This window comes from Eschrichtius robustus, chromosome 12 (genome assembly GCF_028021215.1).
Source record: "Eschrichtius robustus isolate mEscRob2 chromosome 12, mEscRob2.pri, whole genome shotgun sequence".
Lineage (NCBI taxonomy): Eukaryota > Metazoa > Chordata > Mammalia > Artiodactyla > Eschrichtiidae > Eschrichtius > Eschrichtius robustus.
The window spans coordinates 7,234,780-7,253,271 of NC_090835.1; the positions used below are offsets into that span (position 1 = coordinate 7,234,780).

The following is an 18,492-nucleotide window of genomic DNA, read 5'->3' on the forward strand; positions in this document are numbered from 1 at the left end:
CACACTCTATCAGATGCCGAACACAAAGCACAGGGGGCACAAGGCAGTTGTAACTTTATTGAGGTTTTTTAATTAAAACGCTTCACAGTAGAGACCACAGCCTGCAAGGGGAGCAGCCTCTCAAATGTTTCCTGCCCCATGACTCATAGCTTGAAGTAGAATGTGATTTATTCCCTATCTCCTTCAGTCTCGGTGGCTAAGGGGTAATGGATGGAAGCGGAGACAATGACCAAGAGGCAAGGATGAAAAACTCAGAAGGATCTCAACTTCAACCAGCTGAAATTTGTTTCACAGCTGCTGATCACCCAGTTCCACCAACCAGGAGTAAATTAAACATAGTTTTGCTACCAGCTGATTGCAACAGAAGGGGCTTTGCAGAACTTGGGCCTAGTTTGCACTAGTTGCCAACGTCGCAGCTGCCAAAATCACCGAAGGAGGTTTTAGAACAGCTCCTCTACCCTCTCACTCCACTGGATGGGAGGCCCAGGCTTCACCTCACACAGTAGTTCATCAAGCAGGCTTCATTTACGCTTCTTCTCCTGTGTGCTGGTGAACCAAGAGTCTAGGAGCTTCTTGCTGTAGTATAACTGCCAGGCATGCACTTGGACCACCAGCACCAACACCAGATACATGACGGAGACGGCAGAGAAACCAAAGAGGAAGCGGTAGGCCTTGCCATGGCGGTAGAGCTGCTGTGCAGCAGGGAACATCTCCATGCTGCCATATATGAGGGGAGCGATGGAGAAGAGCCCCATGCTGATCATGGAGAGCACCAGGTAGCTAATGTTGTTGCGGGGGAAGGAGAGGAGGCCCAAGAGGGAGGGCACAATGCTCAGCAAATAGGGGTACTCCCACTGATAGGGCATGGCCACCTGATCATGCGACAAGAGCCTCAGGTGCCCCACACTCATCTTGGCAACCAGCAGCAGCCATATGACCAGATGCACGTAGATCAGCTTCTTGATTTCATACTTGAGGGTCACACTGTAGGGCAGAGCAGAGGGAGAAGTACCTTTCATTCAAAATTTTCTGACCACCAACTCTACGTCAGGCAACTATACTGGACACTGGGAAACAGACGTGAATAAGGTATAGTTCCTGCCTGGAGGCTGGGAACAAGGTACACAGGAAGAAAAAAGTTAATTAAAAAATGAACTGGAAAAACTCTAGTAAATCTATGTTGCAAAATATACGGAATCACAGGAAGGAGTAATGAATTCTGATTGAGATGAGTTGACTGAGAAGGCTGTCTGGACAAGGGTGTTACCTGAGCTAGGCTCTGAGACGTGGGTGGAGATGGACATTCCAAGCAGAGGTAACAGCACGCAGGCAAAAAGGCATAAGCATTTGTGTTCCAGGAGAGCAAATGGTTGGGTGTGGAAGGACTACATTGTGGTGGAGAGGGGAGTAGCAGGATATGAAGTTGCAAGGACTATCACTGAGTCACTTTAAAGACAGAAGAGTAACTCAGGGCTGTGTTTAGAAAGAGAACTCTGGGGAATTCCCTGGCGGTCCAGTGGTTAGAAATCTGGGCTTTCACTGCCAAGGCCACGGGTTCAATCCCTGGTCGGGGACCTAAGGTCCTGCAAGCCCCATGGTGCGGCCAAAAAAAAAAAAAAAAAATGAACGAGAACTCTGACTGTAGCATAGGAGGATAGCCTATGGAAGGAGGTATTGGCAGCAAGGAAACCAACTCAGGCTGCCCGTACTTCTCCAGCTAGAGTACATTTTTCACCTAAAGTAAGCATATTTTCTCTTATTCTTTGAATTCTCTCAGGTCCTAAATATATCCCCTTCACACCTTCATAGAGCAGAGTTTCTGCTCTAGACAGGCATGAAAACACTGGCTTTAAGTTGTGAGGTGTCCTTTAGACAAGGGTCTAAGGACAAGATAAAGTGAGGTTTCAAAGAGCTTGTCATTAAGACGTGGAAAAGATTCTGGGAAATTTCAGTGGATTTAAGTAAAGAAAATCTCTAAAAAATTTTTATTTTTTAAAATATTCATTATAGAAAGTGCAGAAAGGTGGGGCAGGAGGGGAATCACTCACTTGTAGACTTCAAGCTCCATGAAGGCAGGGACCAGTTTTGTTTGTCAATAAACTTTTTTATTGAAGGTATAACATGAATACGAAGACCAGGGCTGCTTTCGCTATTCCATCCTCAGGGCCTAGCACAATGCCTGATGGGTAGAAGCTCAATAAATATTTGTTGAACGAATAAACGAATGTAGAAATATCCCTTACGTGGGGGGTTTCATAAAACTCATTTGAAGTCTGGACTTCAAGGTCCAAATCCCCAAAACAACCCAAAATATAACAGCTACCGCGTACTGGGCGGACTTACGTGCTAGATCTTATGCTACGCTCTTTACGCGATTATTGGCTCACTAACTCATCACCAAGACCGAAAAGGTAGATTAATTTTCCCGGGCCAGATAAGCAAACTGAGGCTCAATTAGAAATCAGGTTCCCGAGATCGGAGAGCGGGGCCAGCATCGCCGAGACACCGGAGCCCAGGCGGGGCCGTACCCCTCAAGGCACAGCGGGATCAAGGGGTGGAGCGCACAGGAGAGACGCGACTTCCCGGGATTGGGGGCCGGCCCCGGGCCGTCGCAGGAGGAGGGGACTTGGCAGGTGCGCGAGAACGGGCTGGGGAGCAAGACCCTGAGGCCGGGCCGGCGTCGCGTCCCAGGCCCTGCGAGCTCCTCGCCTCACTTCATACCTCATCTGGTAGTGCGTGGCGACGCGCTCCCGGTGCTGAAAGTCGCTGCCGTCGGTGCCGGCCGCTCGCGGGCCTGCCCGAGACGCCATCTTCCCTGCCCAGAGCCCTGGAGCCCCTCACGCCGACCAGCTGCGGCGATTAGAGCGCCAACATGCCTGCCAACCCTACGCCGCCGCCGCAGCTCCGCCCACCCAACAGCCGAGCGGTTCTGTGAGGACAACTTCCGGCCTCTCTGTCTCCGGAGGACCGACTCTGTAGTCACGTCCCTGCGCACGCGCACACATACGCACATGCTTTTCTTCTCGGCCCCGCCCTGTTCGTGTCTCCCCAGCCTTTGGAGCGCGCAGAAAATTAAGCTCTGGCACGTTTTTCTTTTTGCCAAGGTCGGGAGCTGATACTCCACCCTCTCGAGCACTTACACTTTCTTTAACTCTAATTCGAGTTTAAGACGTCTCTGTTCCCACTTCACAGATGGAGAAACTGATGCCTGGAAGGGATCTGTGACTTTCCCAAGAGCGTGCATCTTTCACACTCAAAGTCTCAAAATATCTCCCCACGGATTAATCTTTGCAAGAAGAAACGGTAACTTTACAGTGGAGAAACCTGGCACGCACCCCGTTAACTAAGTAATCAAGTTAACTTGCCCCGGAGTGAGACAAACTGACTCCTTATGCCTCCTGCTAATATTGAGGACACAGCAGCACTGAGGTGATTTTCTTGCCCAAAATACTTAACCTGAATCTAATCATGAAGAGGTGACAGATAAACTCAAATTGAGGGACGTTCTACAAAATAACTGGATATACTTTTAAGAAATGTCAAGGCCATGAAAGAAAAAGAAATTAGGTAGAGGCAGAAAGCAGAGTAGGGGTTGCCAAGGAATGTGGTGATGATGTTGCACAACTGTATGAATATACTTCATGCCACTGAACTGTGTACTTAAAGATCGTTAATTTTATGTTATGTACATTTTACCACAATAAAAAAATACATAAAATAAGAAAATTTCAAAATTGTTATCTGAAAAAACTGAAGTATCTTTTTATGTTTGAGTCATTTGTATTTCATTTCCCTGAACTGTGTTCGTATCCTTTGTCCATTTTTCTACTGCATTGTTGGTCTTGTTAATTTATATACAGATGGCAGAGAGAGAGAGAGAGAGAGATGACCTCTTGTCTATAATTTTAGTTGCCATATATTTTTCCTATTTATTGTACGTCTTTTGATTTACTCATGGTGTTACAATTTTAACATGTAGAATAGTTTTTTCATAAGGTTGAATATATAGTCTTTTCTTTTTTGGCTTCTCAATTTTGCTTCATAACTAGAGTCCGTCTCTATTCCAAGGTGCTCAAATGATTTTATGCATTTCAGCATTTGAGAACCATGCTCAGACATCTGCCTCCCAGACCAGAGGTGAGCGCCTCAAAGAGAGGGGTAAGAACCGAGTCATCAGGACTTCTCTGGTGGCGCAGTGGTTAAGAATCCGCCTGCAGGGGACACGGGTTCAATCCCTGGTCCGGGAAGACGCCACATGCGGCGGAGCAACTAAGCCCGTGCGCCACAACTACGGAGCCTGTGCTCTAGAGCCCGCAAGCCACAACTACTGAGTCAGTGTGCCACAACTACTAAGCTCGCGTGCCTAGAGCCCGTGCTCCACAACATGAGAAGCCACCGCAATGAGAAGTCCGTGCACCGCAACGAAGAGTAGCCCCTGCTCACCGCAACTAGAGAAAGCACGCGCACAGCAACGAAGACTCAACACAGCCATAAATAAATAAATAAATAAATAAATAAATAAATAAATAAATAAATAAATAATGCTTGCTGAATACATAAATTATGAATGAGCCAAAACCATCCTCTTCTCCTAAGCACTGTGAAGAATCCTCAGGTTCACCAAGCGTTCCTCCATCCCCCACAGACACTCTCTGGCTTTAGCTTGTGCTTATCCTTTTCTTTTCTGTGTGTGATTTCCATGATGTTCATCAGGGCTTCTGAGTCAGACTACTTCTGAGTCATCCATTGGCTTATCATGAGACACTAGGCACATGTTGGATGTTCAATAAATATTTGAGGCATGAATGTCCAAGGCAGGGGCCCCAACCCTTTCCCCAGAACTTCCTCCCTGAAGTATTGGTACTTCTCTTCTGGCTCTTGGTCTGTCTTGAAGTTTTAGTGATTTGTGTTCCTGTCTCCTCACCCTGCTCATTATCTTCTCAAATCCTTTGCACTGATGTTTCCTTTGCCTTGAATGCCCCAGGACTTCAAAAGACTGGATTCCAGTCCCGGGTGGAACACTATAGACTGAATGTTTGTGTCCGCCCCCGCCTTGCCCCCATTTGTATGTTGAAACCTAATCCCCAATGTGATGATATTTGGAGGTGGGATTTGGGGGTGGCGGGATTAGTGTACTTATCAAAGAGACTCCCTTGCTCCTTCTACCAGGTGAGGACACAGAGAGAGGACAACTCTCTGTGAACCAGGAAGAAGGTCTTCACCAGAGACCAGAACTACCAGCACCTTGATCTTGGACTTAGCCTCCAGAACTATGAGAAATAAGTTGCTTATTAGCCACCAGTTTATGGTATTCTGTATAGCAGCCCAAACAGACCAAGACACTCCAGGTTTTGAAAAGACTGACTTCTCATCAGTCAGGATTTAGCTGAAAGCTTACCTCTGAGGCCTTTCTTAAGCCCACAGGCCAATCTAGCTCTCCAGCCATTTGCTATCATATCACCTTGTGTTGTTTTCTTCCCAGAACATCATTATCTGAAATTATCTTGATTATTTGCATATTTGTTCATGGTCTGAGTTCCCCCTTCCTCCAGGAATGTCAGCTCTTTGAAGTGTGGGACAAGGCTGTGTTGTTTCCTGCTGTATTCTCAGACCCTAGGAGGGCTGGCTCACGGTAAGTGCCTAATAAGTATTTGTTGAGTGAATGAATGATGGTTGCCTGAAAGCTTTTATAGGGAAGGATTTAGATATAAGTAATAGGATGATGATGATGATGATGATTATAGCTATTTATTGAGCCTGATGGGTGCACTAAACTTCATATCAAGTACTTTTCACGATTATCTCATTTAATCTTCATGACAACCCAGTGGGGTAGGAACTATTTTTAATGCCCATTTGTTAGATCCAACTGAAGCTTAGATGAGTTACATCACACAGCTAGTGCCAGACTGCTGGTTTTCAAAATAGGGTCCCTAAGTAGCCACAGTGTCAGCATCAGCTTGGAAACTCTTAGAAATACACTTTCTTAGGCCCCACCCCAGACATATTGAGTCAGAAACTCTGCGGTGGAGGCCAGCAATCTAATTTTTAACAAGCCTTCCATGTGATTCTGATGCAGTAGTGTGAAAAACCCAACTCTAAAAGAAAGGTGAGGTTGAACTCTTTTTTTTTTAAAACAGCTTTATGGAGATATAATCCATATACCACACACGCTTAGGTGTACAATCCGATGGTTTTAGTGTATTTGCAGGGTTGTACAACCTCCAAATAGACTTAGCACAATCATCAAAGTAGATTGTGTTTAGATTACTAGATTAGAACTTTTTCTGGGCTCCCCTGAAAGAAACCCCATGCCCACTAGCAGTCCCCATTCCCCTTCCACTCTCCAGCCCCTCTAAACAACCACTAATTAATTTTTTGTCTTTATAGTTTTGTCTATTCTGGACATTTCATACAAGTGGAATGATACAAGTATGTATGTGATCTCTTGTGACTGGCTTTGCATAATGTTTGCATAATAAATCCCTTGTGATTTCACTTTGCATAATGTTTTCAACGTTTTTCCATGTACTGTAGTAGCATAGATCCTTTCGATTGACAAATAATATTCCATTTATGGATATACCACAGTTTTTTATCCATTCATCAATTGACGAACATTTGGGTTGTTTCTACATTTTGCCGGTTATGAATAACACTATGAACTTTCTCGTGTATGAGTTTTTGTGTGGACATAGATTTTCACTTCCCTTGGAGATATATATATAACTCCAAATATTATGTATATGTAGAACTGCTGGGTCATAGATCTTACACTCTTAACCACTACACATTTCAGCTAGTCTTTATTATTATTATTAAATTATCTGCTATTATTAAATAATTATATTATCAATAACACCAATATTTGTTTCTATCTATTAAGTATCTCTGTTGCAAAGCCCTTTACTTTTATCATTACAAATCCTTACCTCGGTCAGGATCATTAAGACAGGAATCATTATCTCTGTTGAAGAGGTGAGAGAAACTGGGGCTCAGGAGGTTAAGGGAACTTGTCTACACTCCAACAGCTAACATGGGTAGAGCTGGGACCACCATGCACACCTGCCTGTTTCCTGTGCCCTCTGTGCCCAATACCATGTCCTGGGCCATACCCTGCCCCAGATCTTTCGAAACATGCCTCCACCCCTCCTTTCTGGCTTTTTCTGGAAGTGAGGCTGGCTTGACATCCCAAGGGTGAGAGCTGCACACTCAGTGCCTGTGCTCTTTTCCAGCTGGGGCTGGAGGCCAGGGGAGGGGCTGCCCTGGGAGCTGGAAATAAAATGGAGGGAGGGCTGGGCTGAGCAGGGCAGTATTGGAAGGTTAGGAGGCTGGGAAGCAGGAGGTAAGGAGTTTCTTATTCTGGGTTTTTTGTTTTGGTTTGGTTCTGGCTCCTAGAGAACCGGTGAGGTGGGGCTGGGTGGAGTTTTGCGATTGGGAGTGAGGAGGGAGGCTGAAGCAAGCTGATGTGGGTAGTGCTAAGTGGGGGAGAGGGCTTTCACAGACAGGCTGGCCTGGGGCGTCCCCTGCATTGTCAGAAGGAAAGACTGGGGAGGGGGCTTCGTTCCATGCACTCCTTGAGCCCCTGGCTCTGAGGCAGGCCCTGTCTGTACGGAGGCTGGGAAAGGGAGAACATCTCAGGGCGAGGCACCCAAGGAGCAGGGCTGCTATGGCAGAAGCAGACACTGAGGCCCACTTGGCTAGGAAGAAGGAAGGGCAAAGATGAAGGGGAAATTCTGTGAGCCGTCTAAGAAGGCTTTCCGAGCCGTGGAAAACAGTGAAACTCGGGCTTCAGGGCTGCAAACGTTTAGCCCTGGGCCAAGGGAGGCATTACAGGCAGAGGAACTGCCTGCAGGAGGGCTTGGAGCCTGCAGGAGCTTTATCGAGCAGGCTCAGGAGAGAAGGGCGGGCAGGTCAGCCCAGGGCCGTCGGCTAGTGCCCAGAATGGCTGCCAGCAGCCTTGAGCCACAGTGGCTGTGTACATTTAAGTTAGTTAACATTCAATAAAAATAAAAATCCAGCTCCTCAGTTGTACTGCCACACTTCAAGTGCTCAGTCGCCGTGTGGGGCTAGCAGCTCCAGTATTGGAGAGAACGGATATAGAACGGTTCCATCATGGTAGAGAGTCTCTGGCCAGCAGGAACCCTCAGGAGGGGTTCAGATTGCTCAAGTACCCACTGGAGAGAGCAGGCTTAGGCTGGGTTGCCTGGCCTGGGAGGTCTCTGAGCAACAGGTCAGGGAAGGTCCCCAGCAGTGCAAGGTGGTGTGACTCGCCTCCTGCCAGCGTAAAGTGGACTCTGCCCCCAGGACAGGAACTAACCAGGCAGGGCCTCTTCAGTCCCGACTTGTGAACCCTGATCAGTGTGACCAGAGCCAGGGTCAGAGAAACATGGAGTGAGTGGTGCCGGGGAGGGAGGAGCGGCTGCGGAGCAGGGCTGAGCCTGGGCACTAAGGGGGTCTCCAGCTTGGTCACGGTGGCGTACATGGGTGGGACAGGGGAAGGGCTGGGGGAGGTGTGTGTGTGAGTTGCTAGGGGAGACCAGAGCAGAGGCTTGATGGATGGAGGTTGGGTTGCTCTGTGTCAAAAGACAAGAGAGAGGGAACCCTCCCATCCCCACCTAAGGAGCTGTCTCTGCTTCCTTCCCAGGCCCAACACTGTCCAGCTGACGAGGATGGAGTACGCCATGAAGTCCCTCAGCCTTCTCTACCCCAGGTCCCTCTCCAGGTGAGGAGAGCCAAGCATGCAAGGGAAGGGGAGCTACTGTGAGCTGTAGGGCAGACCTTCTTGAACTTTGATGGGCACATAAGTCACCTGGGCGTCTTGTTCAAATGCAGGTGCTGATTCAGGAGGTCTGGAGTGGGACCCAAGATTTGCCCCTCCCACAAGCCCCCAGGAGATATTAATGCTGCTGTCTCTCCCCACCCCGAGTCCCCCATATCACACATTGAGTAGAAAGAGGTAGATACTGCTTGATGCTTTCATTATTGATCTCATTTAAACCTCACCACAACTTTGGGAAGTGGGGATTATTATGCCAAATTAATAGATGGGGAAACAGAGGCACAGGGTGGGCTCTCTCAGTCACCTAGCAAATGGGTAGTGGAGCCAGGATTCGAACTTGGGTCTGCCTGACTCCAAAATCTAGGTTCACTGCACTCCTTTTGTTCTACATCGTGTATCTGAGTTCAAAACTGTCTTATATTGACCTCAGCTTTGCCACTTTGTCTCACATTACAGGTGAGAAGAATGAGGCTAAGAGAGGAAAGTGGTAATTGGGCAAATGTGGGGTAGTCTTCTATCATTGGCTACTTGTCACGGTCTGAAACCCAGCAGTGTCAATATCACTTGGGAACTCATTACATACATAAAATCTCAGAACCTACCCAGACCTACTGAATCAGAACCTGCATTTTAACAAGATCACCAGGGGACTGATGTGTCCACTAAAGCTTAAGATGCACGGATCCAGAGACTTCCCTGGTGGTCCAGTGGGTAAGACTCCGCGCTCCCCATGCAGGGGGCATGGGTTCAATACCTGGTCAGGGAACTAGAGGCCACATACATGCCAAAACTAAGAAGTCCGCATGCTGCAACTAAAGATCCCGCGTGCCGCAACTAAGACCTGGCACAGCCAAAATAAATAAATAAATAAATAAATAAATAAATAAATAAAAAGATGCAGCAATCCAGCAGGCTTTTGAGGAAGACTATCTAGAGCAGGTTTGGTGGGTGGTAGGGGAGGAGGAATATGATGAGCTCAGCCTGGAGGATTGGGAGAGTAAGTTACCCTGCTGTGCGCTGAGGGCTGGGAGGCATCAGACAGCTCATTCTGATGCTCCATATGGCCTCCAGGTACGTGGCAGTCAGCACCTCGGTGGTGACCCAGAAGCTGCTGTCAGAGCCCAGCCCGGAGGCCCCCAGGGCCCGGCCCTGCAGAGTAAGCAGTGCTGACCGGAGTGTGCGGAAGGGCATCATGACACACAGCCTTGAGGACCTCCGCCTCAAGGTAGGAATGGGCCTGCCTCTGCACAGCCCTCTATGGGGACCTTGGCTGTGAGCCGGCCCCAACAGCTGCCTCTGCATCATGAGCCAGGGGTTCAGCAGGGTTGGAGTTCATGGCTTAGATGGTGAAAAGATTTCCTTTCTAATGGCACTCCAGTGGGCTTGTAGTGCCCACCTGGAGTCCTGTCTGTCTGTTGACAGGGGGAGGGCAGTACATTACCGTCTGATACTAACAATAGGTCAGTGGTATTTTTGGAGTCTAGTTTTCTTACTGGAGGGACCCTTAGGTTCCCTTTTCCAGTAGTACTTAAACTTGTAGAAGTGCCCAGAAGTTGGGCTATTGTGCAAGATTTTAGAGATTCCCTTCCCTATCTCCTTCCCTTACCTTCATGCAGGGCAGTTCTCCTTCAACCTGTCTCCTACATTGGCCTTCCACGCAAAGCTTTGTTAACAGCTGTGGAAGACTTTCTTCAAACTTTTGATTAGGTGGGACTTCCCTGGTGGTCCAGTGGTTAAGACTTCCTGCTCCAATGCAGGGGGCACAGGTTCAATCCCTGGTTAGGGAACTAGGATCCCGCATGTCCCTCGGCACAGTCAAAAAAAAAAAAAGTAAAAATTATTGATCAGGTAAGCTTCCAGAGAGGAAACCAAGGACACACAGCTCTTGTGGGTGGTAGTAACATTGGGCAAGAATGACACCCTTCCCCATTTCCATGCTCCCCCTACACTTGGTTGGGAGTAACTTGTCCTAATCTTTCCTTCTTCTTTTTTTTTTTTAATTTATTTATTTATTTATTTATTTTTGGCTGTGTTGGTCTTCGTTTCTGTGCGAGGGCTTTCTCCAGTTGCGGCAAGCGGGGGCCACTCTTCATCGCGGTGCGCGGGCCTCTCACTATTGCGGCCTCTCTTGTTGCGGAGCACAGGCTCCAGACGCACAGGCTCAGTAGTTGTGGCGCACGGGCCTAGTTGCTCCGCAGCATGTGGGATCTTCCCAGACCAGGGCTCGAACCCGTGTCCCCTGCATTGGCAGGCGGATTCTCAACCACTGCGCCACCAGGGAAGCCCATCTTTCCTTCTTATAAAGACACCTTTTCTTCTTACAAGTCATAGTGGATTATGGCCCACTCTAATGCCCTAATTTTAATATAATTACTTCTTTAAAGACTCTATCTCCAAATATAGTCACATTCTGAGGTACTGGGATTAGGACTTCAACATATGAATTTTGGGGGGATACCATTCAGCCCATAATACATACAAATCAACTGAATAGAACTGAGAGTCCAGAAATAAATCCATGTATCTGTGGTCAATTGATTTTTAACAGGATGCCAAGACTATTCAATGGAGAAAGAATAGTCTTTTCAACAAATATTCCTGAGACAATGGGCTATCCAAATGCAAAAGAATGAAGTTGGATCCCTCCCTCATACTACATATAAAATTAATTCAAAGCAGATCAAAGATCTAAATGTAGAGCTAAAACTATAAAACCCTTAGAAGAAAACATAGGTATAAGTGTTCATAACCTTGGTTTCTTAGATATGGCACCAAAGCACAAGTAACCAAAGGGAAAAAAGTTGGACTTTATCAACATTAAAAACTTCTGTGCATCAAAGGACACTATCAAAAAAAATGAAAAGATAACCCACAGAATGGGAGAAAATATTTGCAAATCACATATCTGATAAGGGTCTAGTATCAAGAATATATAAAGAACTCTTAAAACTCAATAAAAAGACGATCCAGTTGAAAATGGGCAAAGAATCCAAGTAGATGTTTCTCCAGAGAAGATGTACAAATGGCTGATAACACATGAAAAGATGCTCAGCATCCTTAGTCATTAGGGAAATGCAAATCAAAAACATTTCATACCGCTAGAATGGCTAAAATAAAAGACAGACTAACAAGTGTTGGTGAGGATGTAGAGAAATTGCTGTTGGGAATGTAAAATCATGCAACAGCTTCAGAAAACAGTTTGGTATTTCCTTAAGAAGAGTAAACATAGAGTTATTATATGACTCAGCAATTCCAATCCTAGGTATATATCCAGGAAAATTGAAAAGACATGTCACACAAAAATTTGTACATGAATGTGCATAGCAGCATTATTCATAATACTCAAAAAATAGAAACAACCCACATGTCCATCAATTGAAGAATGGATTAAAAATGTGGTATATCTATTTAGTAGAATATTATTCAGCCATAAAAAAGTAAAGAATCGGGCTTCCCTGGTGGCGCAGTGGTTGAGAGTCCGCCTGCCAGTGCGGGGGACACGGGTTCGAGCCCTGGTCTGGGAAGATCCCACATGCTGCGGAGCAACTAAGCCCATGTGCCACAACTACTGAGCCTGCGCGTCTGGAGCCTGTGCTCCGCAACGGGAGAGGCCGCAACAGTGAGAGGCCCGCGCACCGTGATGAAGAGTGGCCCCCACTCGCCACAAATGGAGAAAGCCCTCGCACAGAAACGAAGACCCAACACAGCCAAAAATAAATAATAAATAAATAAATAAATTAATTAAAAAAAAAAAAAAAAAGTAAAGAATCATGCTGCAACATAGATGAACCTTGAAAACTTGTTAAGTGAAAGAAGCCAGTCTAAAGAGACCACACATTGTATGATTCCACTTATATGAAATGTCCAGAATAGACAGATCCACAGAGATGGACAGAAGAGGAGAGGTTGCCAAGGGCTAGGAAATGAGGAGTGACAGCTAATGGGGCTAGGTTTCTCTTTGGGGTAAAAATGGGGTTGAAAATGTTTTGAAATTATATGGTGGTGGTAGTTGCACATCTTTGTGAATATGCTAAAAACCACTGGATTGTGTACTTTAAAAGAGTGAATTTTATGGCATGTGAATTATATCGCAATTAAAAATGACATGTGTGACTCCCATTATATTTTTTTAAGATTTATTTTTTATTTTTTGGCTGTGTCGGGTCTTAGTTGTGGCCCGCGGGATCTTCGTTGAGGCATGAGGGATCTTTCATTGTGGTGCATGGGCTTCTCTCTAGTTGTGGCATGCGGGTTTTCTCTTCTCTAGTTGTGGCGTGCGGGCTCCAGGGTGTGTGGGCTCTATAGTCTGCGGCATGCGGGCTCTAGTTGAGGTGCACGAGCTCAATAGTTGTGGCACGTGGGCTTAGTTGCCCCGCGGCATGTGGGATCTTAGTTCTCTGACCAGGGATCGAACCCGCATCCCCTGCATTGCAAGGCAGATTCTTTACCACTGGACCACCAGAGAAGTCCCTCCCATTATATTTTTATTGGACAGCACTATTCTAGAATATTAACCATGAAGTCAGATACCAAGGGATACCATAATATAGGTTCTTTGGATGGTGATCTCACAGCAAGAGCCCTGGGTTCCAGTCCCATCCCATAAATCCCGGCCCACTAGTGTGTGTGTGAGGTGTGCCAGCTGAGGTGTGTAATGTGGGTCTTCCCCATACCAGCTCTGTGGCTACATGTGATGGCAGAAGCATCACTTACCTTATTCTCCAGGTCCAGGATACCCTGATGCTGGCAGACAAGCCTTTCTTCCTGGTGCTGGAGGAAGATGGCACAACTGTAGAGACAGAAGAGTATTTCCAATCCCTGGCAGATGACACCGTATTCATGGTCCTCCATAAGGGGCAGAAATGGCAGCCCCCATCAGAGCAGGTGACGTCCCACCTGTCAGGGAGAATACTGGGAGCTTAGGAGAAGTCCTTGAGGGGTGCCAACCACATGCTTGTCTTGATGCAGGGCACTAGGTACCAACTCTCCCTCTCCCGTAAGCCTGCCGAGAAGATCGATGTGGCCCGAGTAACCTTCGACCTGTACAAGGTGAACCCACAGGACTTCATTGGTTGCCTGAACGTGAAGGCGACTCTCTATGGCACATACTCCCTTTCCTATGATCTGCGCTGCTACGGGGCCAGACGCGTCATGAAGTGAGTGAATTGGGATTAGCTGGGTACAGGCTGGGTACACAGCAATGGGAGAGGCCCTATCTTCTCCCATGCACCTCAGACTTCTCGGAGCCTGGGCCTGGTGTTGATGCTGACAAAGCATGACAATTAGCATTTGTCTAGGACTTTATGGCTGAATTCATGCTTTAGTTTATAGTAGTATATGCCAAAGGGATACATATACTCCTGCTGGTGGAACCTGGATACATTTAGCTTTTCTAATTACCTTCCACTATAACAACTAATTATTTTTCACCTAAAGTAGCAAGTTTTCCTAAGTAGTCTTCTAATCTTTTGAAAAATGAACATGTGTCAAAAATTTTATTGAACTCAACTAGTGAGAGAAGCAGCAAGAAGTTACAATCAGTTCAAAATCCCACCCATACATAGATCCAACAAGAATGCTGAGCTATTTATAAATACAAAATTGGATTTTTCCATGGGGGTGGGAGGGATGAAATAACTGTCCTTCCATAGAACGGAATTAATTTGTATGTCTATGGACAATAGTCATTTGTATCATCTAATGAACTTTAAAAGAAACTTTTTACTTTACTTTTGAAAGTCTAATCAAGTATCACAGGAAGCATGGGAATATGTTTAATCATAAGACAAGTACTGTTATGGTAGTGGTTTCCAAATTCAGCTATTCCAGTGGTGCTCTAGAGAATTCTTACCTCATTAGGCGGATGTAGCCACTGAGGCAGAGGCATCTAAATAGTCGAAAACCACAAAGCTGGCCTCTTGCCAGTTACTTCTGACAGACGCTACTCCTCCCCAGTTGCTTCATTTAGTGTTTACTGAGCACTCTCTGTGTCCTGGCCCTATGCTATGAGCTAGAGACACAGAGATAAATAAGATGTCAGAACAAGCTCCATGAGGGCAAGAATTGCTGTTGCCTCCAATACCTTGGTGAATGCTGGTACGTAGCAATAATTCAAATAACTGTACAGTGAATGAAGATACATATGATCCTCATTCTCAGGGGCTTCTGAGAAATCCTACTCCTTCCAGAGTTCTGCCAGAACGTATGTAGCTAGAGCATACCAGACCTTCTTGGCTTTCCGAGTTTATTCTCTGCATTCCCAGTCTGCAGATGAGGGACCTGAGGCCGTGTGGTTCTGCCTGCCAGAGATAACACTGAGCGGCAGGCTTGAGCCTCGTTCTATGGCAAGAAGTTCCATTTTCCTCTTATACCATATCTTATACCTCTCTTGATCTGGGCTTGCTGCCAGCAGTTTGCAGATTGCAAAATCTAGAGCAAGAAGTTTCAGCCTTTAAACTCAGTCCATCTAGGGGAAGTGGGACCCTCAGAGCTAAACACAGTAGGCATATTGGTCCCAAAAGAAAAACAAAAAACAACAGCAAGCTGGAATCAGTGGAATGACTTAGTGGCATCAGCAAGTGTTTTTTCTTTAATGGTGGTAAAATACACATACCATAAAATTTACCATTTTAACCACTTTTTTTTTAAGTATAAAATTCAGTGACATTAAGTACATTCACAGTGTTGTGCAACAGTTACTTGTGCCTCTATTTCCAGAACTTTTTCATCATCCCTAACTGTAACTCTGTACCCATTAAACACTAACTCTCCACACCCGCTTCCCCCAGCCCTGCTAACCTCTGTTCTACTTCCTGTCTCCGTTAATTTTCCTATTCTAGGCAACTCATGTAAGTATAATCATACAATACTTGCCCTTCTGTGTCTGGCTTATTTCACTTAGCATAATGTTTTCAAAGTTCATCCATATTGTAGCATGTGTCAGAATTTCATTCCTATTTATGTCCAGACAGCTGGTTTGAAGCCTCAGTTCTCTAATTTGAGAAATGGGTATACTTCTCAGGTTTCACCTTTAAATTTTTTAAGTATTTTCATGTACAGATGTTTATGATTCTAATTGTCTTTCTGCCCCCCTCCACCTCAGCCATAATATAAGTTCCTTTACTGAATGAAGGTTAATAGAAGACAAGTTTTAATATCAGCCAGAAAGAATTTATTTTCCTTTTGTTTTCTTCTCCCTGATCCCCCCTAGGACTAGACACCCCTAGTGAGCCTCACCTATCTCTTTCAAACAGATCTGGATAAGAATTTGGTTAAAGTAGTGAAGCATTCAACCAGCTAGTCTTGATCCTACGTTTCCCCTTCTCTTCTACATATCAGGTCCTATGTTAAGTGATTTATGTTATTTCATCTTCCTAACCCTGTGTGGGATCAAAATGGTATGATCTCATTTTACAGATGAGGGTGCCGAAGCTCAGAGCTATAGAGGTTTGCCAAGGTTGCCACAGCTAATGAAACTGAATTAGAACTCAGGCCTGTCTGACTGGAGTTCTGTCCTCAGTACACTGCAACACCAGACATGGAGATCTTCACGTCCAGCACTCTGAAAATTAGCTAGACTACAAATGACTTGGAAACACTTCTGTCTAGAACAGAGGTTGTGAAGGGCAGAGTCATGTGACAGAGATCAGTCTGGCTGGCCCAAAGTAGCATTAGAAAAATAAAAGGCCTTGTTAAATGAGCTTGAATTTTGCACGAGAAGAGGGAGGTTGTGGACGTCTCAGTTAAGGTACGATTGCAGGTAACACTGTAGACCCTGTCCTATTTGCTGAGGGAGGGCAGCATCTGTTCTGTTTGCACATCACTCTACAGTTTATGAAGTTATGAACGCAGCGTGGGGGAGCAGGCATTTAGGGGAAGCAGGAAGGGGCTTTCTTTGTGTTTTGACCCTAGTGCCTTCTCATCCCACCCAGAGAAGCTCTCCGCTGGGCCCTCTTCAGCATGCAGGCCACAGGCCACGTGCTGCTCGGCACCTCCTGTTACCTGCAGCAGCTCCTGGATGCCACAGAGGGAGGGCGGCCTCCCAAGAGCAAAGCCCCGTCCCTCATCCCGACCTGTCTGAAGATACTGCAATGAAAGCCCAGCCAAGGACTAGACCGGGGACCCCATGCTCAGCTGGTAGCACCCACAAGCCTGGCAGCTAGACAGCTTCTTACCTTCCCAACACCTCCCTCAGCCCCACAGGAACATGAATGATGAAGCAGGGGGAAGGGCCGGAAACCTGGGCTGGGCTGGCCAAAGGAGAACTGAGGGCTCTTGGCCTGGCCCGGCTCCTTCCTGCCCCAGGTAGCTTAGCGGGCCAAGACTGGTCACCAGCAGGCTATGGCAGGAAGGCTGCCCCTCAGCAACCTGTCTTCACGTGCTACACTTTCATTACACTGCCTACCTCCTGGCCTCCCATCCCAAATGCTCCTGAGTGAATTGTCAACCCACTCGTGTATGATATTAGAGAGTTCGCAATAAATTATTTACGCTGATACATCTTCTTTGCTTCTGTTCTTTGCGAGGTGAGGGTGGGGTTCTATCTGGAAAGTTGGTAAGGTCTAAGGGAAGAGAGAACTCTGTTGTCAAACCATTCTCCATAATGTGGGGTTATAGGAAACAGCACTTTTTCTACCAAAAAAACAGACAACAAAAAAAATTACAGTTAATTCTGAAATTAATGTCTGCTTAATCTGAGGCTTGAGCAGATCATGTAATCAATATGGTAAATGACAATTTCCAAAATAAGTTTGCCTACCAGAAGGACTTTGGGAACACAAAAGAGCCAGAATTGCCAAAGCAATCCTGAGGAAAAGGAACAAAGCTGGAGGCATAACCCTCCCAGACTTCAGACAATACTACAAAGCTACAGTAATCAAAACAGCATGGTATTGGCACAAAAATAGACATATGGATCAATGGAAGGAAATAGCCCAGAAATAAACCCATACCTACAGTCAATTAATCTTTGACAAAGGGGGTAAGAATATACAATGGAGAAAAGACAGTCTCTTCAATAAGTGGTGCTGGGAAAACTGGACAGCTCCATGTAAAAGAATGAAATTAGAACATTCTCTACTACCATATACAAAAGTAAACTCAAAATGGATTAAAGACCTAAATGTAAGACTGGATACTATAAAACTCCTAGAGGAGAACAGAGGCAGAACATTATTTGACATAAATCGCAGCAATATTTATTTTGGATCTGTCTCCTAGAATAATGGGAATAAAAGCAAAAATAAACAAATGGGACCCAAACAAACTCAAAAGCTTTTGCACAGCAAAGGAAACCATAAACAAAACGAAAAGACAACCTCCAGAGTGGGAGAAAATATTTGCAAAAGATGCAACTGACAAGGGCTTAATTTCCAAAATATAAAAACAGCTTATATAGCTCAATATCAAAAAAAACAAACAACCCAATCAAAAAATGGGCAGAAGACCTAAATAGACATTTCTCCAAAGAAGACATAGATGGCCAGTAGGCACATGAAAAGATGCTCAACATTGCTAATTATTAGCGAAGTGCAAATCAAAACTACAATGAAGTATCACGTCACACCAGTCAGAATGGCCATCATCAAAAAGTCTACAAATAATAAATGCTAGAGAGGGTGTGGAGAAAAAGGAACCCTCCTACACTGTTGGTGGGAATGGAAATTGTGCAGCCACTATGGAGAACAGTACGGGGGTTCCTAAAAAACTAA

At 45.7% G+C, this 18,492-nt stretch overlaps 2 protein-coding genes across 4 annotated transcripts; one reads left to right on the top strand and one right to left on the bottom strand.

Annotated features, from left to right (window-relative positions):
* Window positions 1-37: 37 nt before the first annotated feature.
* On the bottom strand, window positions 38-2,911 carry JAGN1 (jagunal homolog 1). 2 transcript variants are annotated; one of them, XM_068558658.1, is made up of 3 exons: window positions 2,722-2,890; window positions 2,049-2,179; window positions 38-984 (listed from the first exon to the last, which is right to left on the bottom strand). In XM_068558658.1, the coding sequence occupies exons 2-3, from the start codon at window positions 2,066-2,068 to the stop codon at window positions 522-524; spliced, it is 483 nt and encodes a 160-aa protein (XP_068414759.1). In that variant the 5' UTR covers window positions 2,069-2,179; window positions 2,722-2,890; the 3' UTR covers window positions 38-521. The 2 variants fall into 2 exon arrangements, with proteins under 2 accessions (XP_068414759.1, XP_068414758.1); XM_068558657.1 differs by lacking the exon at window positions 2,049-2,179 and having other exon boundaries at window positions 2,722-2,911.
* A 3,116-nt stretch (window positions 2,912-6,027) lies between these two features.
* Window positions 6,028-17,279, top strand: CIDEC (cell death inducing DFFA like effector c). Of its 2 annotated transcripts, none has more exons than XM_068558656.1 (6): window positions 6,028-6,109; window positions 8,648-8,725; window positions 9,854-10,007; window positions 13,508-13,666; window positions 13,751-13,938; window positions 16,714-17,279. In XM_068558656.1, the coding sequence occupies exons 2-6, from the start codon at window positions 8,673-8,675 to the stop codon at window positions 16,874-16,876; spliced, it is 717 nt and encodes a 238-aa protein (XP_068414757.1). In that variant the 5' UTR covers window positions 6,028-6,109; window positions 8,648-8,672; the 3' UTR covers window positions 16,877-17,279. The 2 variants fall into 2 exon arrangements, with proteins under 2 accessions (XP_068414757.1, XP_068414756.1); XM_068558655.1 differs by lacking the exon at window positions 6,028-6,109 and adding an exon at window positions 8,359-8,394.
* The last annotated feature ends 1,213 nt before the right edge of the window (window positions 17,280-18,492 follow it).